General features: G+C 32.8%; 1 protein-coding gene across 1 annotated transcript in view; it reads left to right on the top strand.

The window, feature by feature from the left end:
- Nucleotides 1–2,964: 2,964 nt before the first annotated feature.
- Nucleotides 2,965–6,000, top strand: part of MLIP (muscular LMNA interacting protein) — a 401,644-nt gene continuing 398,608 nt past the window's right edge. Inside the window, exon 1 of the mRNA XM_074264711.1 lies at nt 2,965–3,119. Coding sequence (XP_074120812.1) covers nt 3,057–3,119 — 63 coding nt within the window. The 5' untranslated portion in view covers nt 2,965–3,056. The remainder of the gene's footprint in view (nt 3,120–6,000) is intronic.

The following is a 6,000-nucleotide window of genomic DNA, read 5'->3' as shown; positions in this document are numbered from 1 at the left end:
TTTTTTATTGACTTATGAACAGGAGTAAAAGATATCAATGAATGTTACACTAAGAAGAAAAGATTTGGTAGTCTCATGGCAAAAGTAAAGGATAGCATTGATAGAGTGCATTGTTAGATCCCTCAAAATGTCAGGAGAAAGAAAAGGAGATTCCTACCCCATTGGGTGGACCCATGTTGGGAAAACATGGATAATGCTTTCACGGGATGTATATACAAAGCTGGATTGCAATCATTAAAAGGAAATCCTAAATCCAGATGTATTAAGAGCATTTGAGATGCTCTTATTTGAATATTTGTATTTGCCAGTAGTTAAATAAAACATATAATAGTCAAAATAAAAGTTTTTAATAAAAAGCAGTTAGCTGTTTGAACTATTACTTGACTTACATGGTTATTTCTTTGTCCTTGATCTTAGCAATGTATATTTCAATTCTGTATAATTAATTAATTAAATGTCTGTTTTATCTTAATGATTGGTATCTTCAAATAAGGCAAAGGAAGAATGGTGAAGAATTCGGTTTAAGATATGTTATTTGGAAGACAGAACCAGTAGTCTCTTCACTAAAATTTCTACTTGAACTATAAATAGTAACCTGTAGAATTTGGAGTTATGGGAGATGAGTTCAAATATTGACACTGCCACCTATATGCCTTGAAAAAATTACTGAACAGTTTCCTTTGTTATAAAATGAAGGAATTGAACCATGTGATCATTATGGTTCTTTCTAAGTGGATGGATATATGATGGATGATGGATATATGAGCTTCTTGAATCCCATTAGATTTATGAACTGACTATATTATCCTATTTTTAACTTTGAATTTTGATTAGCTTGAGGTCGAGGGAGCAGATCTCACATGTTCATCCCTTGGATTGTAAGAGACTTTTTTCCCTGAACCATACCTACAAATCCTCTTTAAAAAAGTCCCTGGAAAAATGAATAGGAATGAGATCACTTTACCATTATGATCACTGATGTAACTGATTTTGATGCTATCTCTAGTCCTAGTATAGTCTCTATGATTATAGATTAGTTGTTCCCATAAGATCACCAACCTTTGTGATAGAATATTTTATTAGATAAAAGTATAAAGAAATAAGTTTCCTATTCTAGTCACAATCTGGTACAGAGCTGTGAATTTTCTTAGCTCTTTATTCTGGAGAATATCCCCCAATTACCTTCTTTTATCTTACATATGACAACCAGACCAATGCTGGGATCTGAGAAAGCTGTAATACTAACTTCATACTATTTAGTGCAGCAATGGGTGTGGCTCCCACCAAGGAATTTGGAGGCAGGCTAAAGAGAGTATCTCGTTTTGCCTCTGGATCTAATATCAGCCCTCTGTACTTATCACCATGAAACCAAGTCCTGGTTTATTTCTTCCTAACTACTTCACTTGTAAAGTCCTCAGTTCTTTCATCATGATGGGGAATGAGGATTAAATCAGAGCTGCCTGGCAACAGACACTGAACAAGAATTCAAAGCATTTCCAAAATATTATTTTAAAAAAATGTATTTATTTTATCTGAAATTAAGAAATAAAACAAGCATTTCTATAACATAAAAATGGTCTGAAAACTAAACTAAGGAAATAAGTTTTAAGTGAAATCTCTAAACCAGTTGTAAATGGTGGACACTGTTAAGACCAGGTTTTATTTAATCTTTAAAATTTTGTATTCTCCTTCAATTAGTTTCATCCCAAATCTTTGGTTTATTGGAAGACAGGACAGGGTTAATTATTATTTGATTTCTTCCTTTTTAAGCATGTCACAAAACTTAAGTAAGAACTTTGCAAGTGCTAGATCCATTCAAATAATGAGTCTCATTTCTGGGACTCCAACCTTTTTCTTGGCAGGAGGGCCAGGGATACTAAAGCACAATCTATTTCCATTTGGTCAGTTGCCAATTCCATTCCCACTAACGAAAGAAACTGAAAAAGAAAACAAAACAGGCTTTTAAACATTGTTTGGAAAATCTCAATAATAAGAAAAAATAGAATGTCTTTAATAGAGGTAATATTTCTAACTTCTTTCCTCTTACTCTTTATCCTTGAATGCTGATTTTTAAATTTATTTATAGAATCTCACTATTGAGAGGTAAACTCTTGATTTGGAAGTCAAGTTCTGTCTCTGTAGTTTTCTAAAACACACTAGCTCTGTGACTAGGGGCAAATTACTTTGCTTTTCTGGATCTTACCCTAATCTATAAAATGGGGATAACAAATGAAATCTTCCTTAAAGGGCTATTGTAAAGTATGAATAATAAAGTGTTTTGCAATATGTCAGCCATATTTCCAATCAATTTAGTATTGGGATGACTGACTTGTTCAGTAGTTTTCAGTAGTTTTTCAGTCAAAACAATTCTTCTTGATTCCATTTGGGATTTTCTTGAAATGATTTGCCATTTCTTTCTTTAATTCATTTTATAGATGAGGAAACTGAAGCAAACAGGGTTAAGTGATTTGTCCAGGGTAGCACAAGTAGTCAACATCTGAGAATGGATTTGAATTCAGGTGTCCCTAAATCAATGTCTAGCACCCTATCCACTGTGCCACTTAGTTGCCACATTTAGTAGTTAATTTATATCAATTACCTCTGCCATTCTAATTGATTCATTTGTATTCTACAGTCAGTTCCATTATCCAATTATCTAGTATCTCTACTACTTATAATCTCTTTGGTAGTCATGGTTAGCATTATAAGCAAAACTCTCCTTGGGTCAGGTAACTTAAACTGCTAGAAAAGAATCTCCAACTGGGTAGTTGGCTTTGATACCAAACGACATTTATTATCTAAGGCCAGCTGCATGACTTCTCTTCAGTGTTCTGTTTGTGAGGTTTGTACATCTATAAATGGAAACACTAGCTAACCAGAAATTATCGCCAGGGCTTTCTGATAGTGTCCTGTCTGACAACTTGAAATGTCCTGCAACATCTACCATGTAGGCACATTAAATCATTTCTGCCTGGGTTCTGAATCTCTCTCTCTCTCTCTCTCTCTCTCTCTCTCTCTCTCTCTCTCTCTCTCTCTCTCTCTCTCTCTCTCTCTCCATGGATCTGGGCAATCACGAACAAACAGATTCTAAAAACAAGAACTTAAAGGAGAAATTGACGGTAAGATTCAAAGTTTAACTGGAAAAATGCTTGTATAAACTCACTAAAAGGAAGGGCATAAAGGCTGTTGTTATAGCCTAGAACATGTTTATTAGTTTGCCTCTATTTCCATGATTGGTTTTTTTATTTTATTTTGACTAGCCACTGACCTTGAAGTTAGTGTGAGTTCAGTGAGCTTTATGGAAAGTAATTATGATGGAATTATTAGTGAAATTTTCACAACAAAATGTGAACAAAATTAATTCTGTGAAATGTGTCTCTTGATGGTCTTATAATCAAAGCCCATTAAAAAAGTGCATCTTTTGTTTTGTTTGCTAAGTGAACTTTAATCTGAGTTTTGGAGATTTATTTTACATGTGTAGCATGACGACATTTAACTCAAAATCTGATTTCATAGTCAGGTATCTGGGGGAAGTTGGAAACAATTCGTGGAAAATATATGGATATGATATTCATTTTTCAAGTTAAGGAGCTTCTAAGCAAGATCTAAACTTGCTCCCACAAAGATTATTTCTTCCTTGATGTGATGGAATAGCATCTATTTTTTTTTTTTTTTTGTCCTGAGGGCTCAGAAATGAAATGTCAAGGACTTATGACAATCACTTGCATTGATTCCCATCTAAAATGTACTGGGATTTTGAGTTGAAGTCTACTGCATATTATTGATGTGTTTTTGGAGAGTCCAAGGTGTTAACTATTAAACATTTGGAATAGAAGTTTGAGGAAGTGGTAAGTTAATAATGATAAGTATTCAAATAATGGAATGAAAAATATGTCCATGACAATCAGATCTTGGTTATCTGGAATCTTTAGAAGATGATTCCCCCTCCCCCCCCCCAAATAGCTAGATTTTTTTTTTTTTTTACCGAAAGTTTTCCCATTTAGGCATGAATGTATTTTTTAAAAATTTTGAACCATTTGGGAAAGAAATATTTCTAAAATATTCTAACATGTTTATTAAATATATTTATATTCAAACTCAAGAAATATATAAAATGATAGAATTATAATTTATATCTGGAAGATAACTTAGAGGTCTATCTAATCCTATCCCTTCATTTTATAGAGGAAGAAAATGTTGAGAGAGGTTAAGTGACTTGCCAAAATTCGAACATGAGATTTGAATTCCAACTCCAAATTCAGAATGTTTTAAGATGCTAAAGATATACAGACCAAATATAGTGCAATTCCTGCCCTCAAGAAGTTTGGTCAAGTATTGACTTATATTAAACATTTTCCTAATTAGCTGTAAGCATCATAGGTCCATTGAATTTTGCAAATGGGAAAACTAAAAACAAGAATGGTAAATGACTTGCTTTAGATCACAGAGCATTATAGTGTGCCAGGGTGATGCCTTTAGGAGCTATTGAGGTATATGCATATTTTTAATATAATGATCACAAATTATAGGCTCATTTCTTCATATTATTTTTCTGTTTCTTTCAATGTCAAATACCAGTTTTTGTTATCATCATTGTACATGACTATAGTAATCTATTTCTCTCTTTCTCAAGTACTATCTTTCCTTTTCATCCTTCATTGTTGTTCTTCCTCCCCTAAAATATCTTGTGATTATCTTGTATACTATAGTGTCTGATAAAAAGGAAACTCCTTGAGACCAAGGACTATCTCATTTTTATTTTTACATCTCCATTATCCTATGTATTGCCTAGTATATAGTAGGCCTTTAATAAAGTTTATTGACTGATTTTTAATTAGCTTTATAATATTTGGTAAATTTAGAAACAAATAATAAAATCAAATTTGGTAACAAGTCAGAATGATGTGCTCAATAAAAATACATTTTCTTTGACTGGGGTAATAAGAAAGCGTTTTCTAGGCGTTAAATCAGCCCGTGGATTTTGTAATATCTATTTTGGCTTGCCTGATTTAACTTTTAGCTTCATTTTCTTATTATTAGCTACATTGTAGACACACATGTTTGCTGGATAATGAATTACATGCAGTTAGGTGAGTTCATACTACATGGCACTTTTTTTCTTGATAGACATAGTGGCATGATTTTTAAATTGGTACTTCATTAAATAGAATTTTTTAAAAAATGTGCTTAGAAAAAAATGTGCTTAGAAGTGAGTTAGAAATAATTTTTAATAATATAATTTTGGAGATGATACCAACCAAAGATAAATGAAGGATAATATTAGACCCAAGAGTTTTTGATAGTGAAAAGAGTTCTTTATTTTGTTCGTTTGTTGTTGTTGTTTGTTGTTGTTTTGCAAGGAAATTGGAGTTAAGTAACTTACCCAAAATCACATAGCCAGTAAGTGTTAAATGCTTAAGGCTGCATTTGAACTCAGGTCCTCCTGATGCCAAGGCTACTGCTCTATTCACTATGCCATCTAGCTGCCCTAAAAAGACTTCTCAATATGGAATCATATGGCCTGAATTCAAACCTGCCTTAGCTACTCCCTAGTTGTAGGACTTTGGGTAAGCCATTTAAGTTCTCCAGGACTCAACTTCTTCATATATAGATTGAGGAGGTTGGATTTTCAACTCTTGCCAGAAGCAGTTAAGTGATATAGAGTTGTGGGAGTTAAAGTCAGAAACAGATGAGTTCAAATTCCCACCCAAGCAATTACTAGTGGGGTGATCCTAGTTTTTTAGTTTAATCTTTTCTGATGTCAGTTTCTCCAATATTACAATACTAAGAAAGAGAGTGATAATAGCAGTTAACTTACAGGGTTTTTGCAAGAGTCAAATGAGACAGTACACATATAAAGTACCCTTTGAACTTGACAGTGCTACATAGATGCTTAGCTATTACTATTATTAATAAGTCTATGATTTTATAATATCTTAGATCTTTTCTAGCTCTAAATACTATGACCCATGACATTAAAGACTTAAGAAATTATACAAT

Source organism: Sminthopsis crassicaudata, chromosome 4, assembly GCF_048593235.1.
Source record: "Sminthopsis crassicaudata isolate SCR6 chromosome 4, ASM4859323v1, whole genome shotgun sequence".
In the NCBI taxonomy this organism is placed as follows: Eukaryota; Metazoa; Chordata; class Mammalia; order Dasyuromorphia; family Dasyuridae; genus Sminthopsis; species Sminthopsis crassicaudata.
Note: the sequence above shows the minus strand (reverse complement) of the source record. Positions and strands in the feature narration are given on the sequence as shown.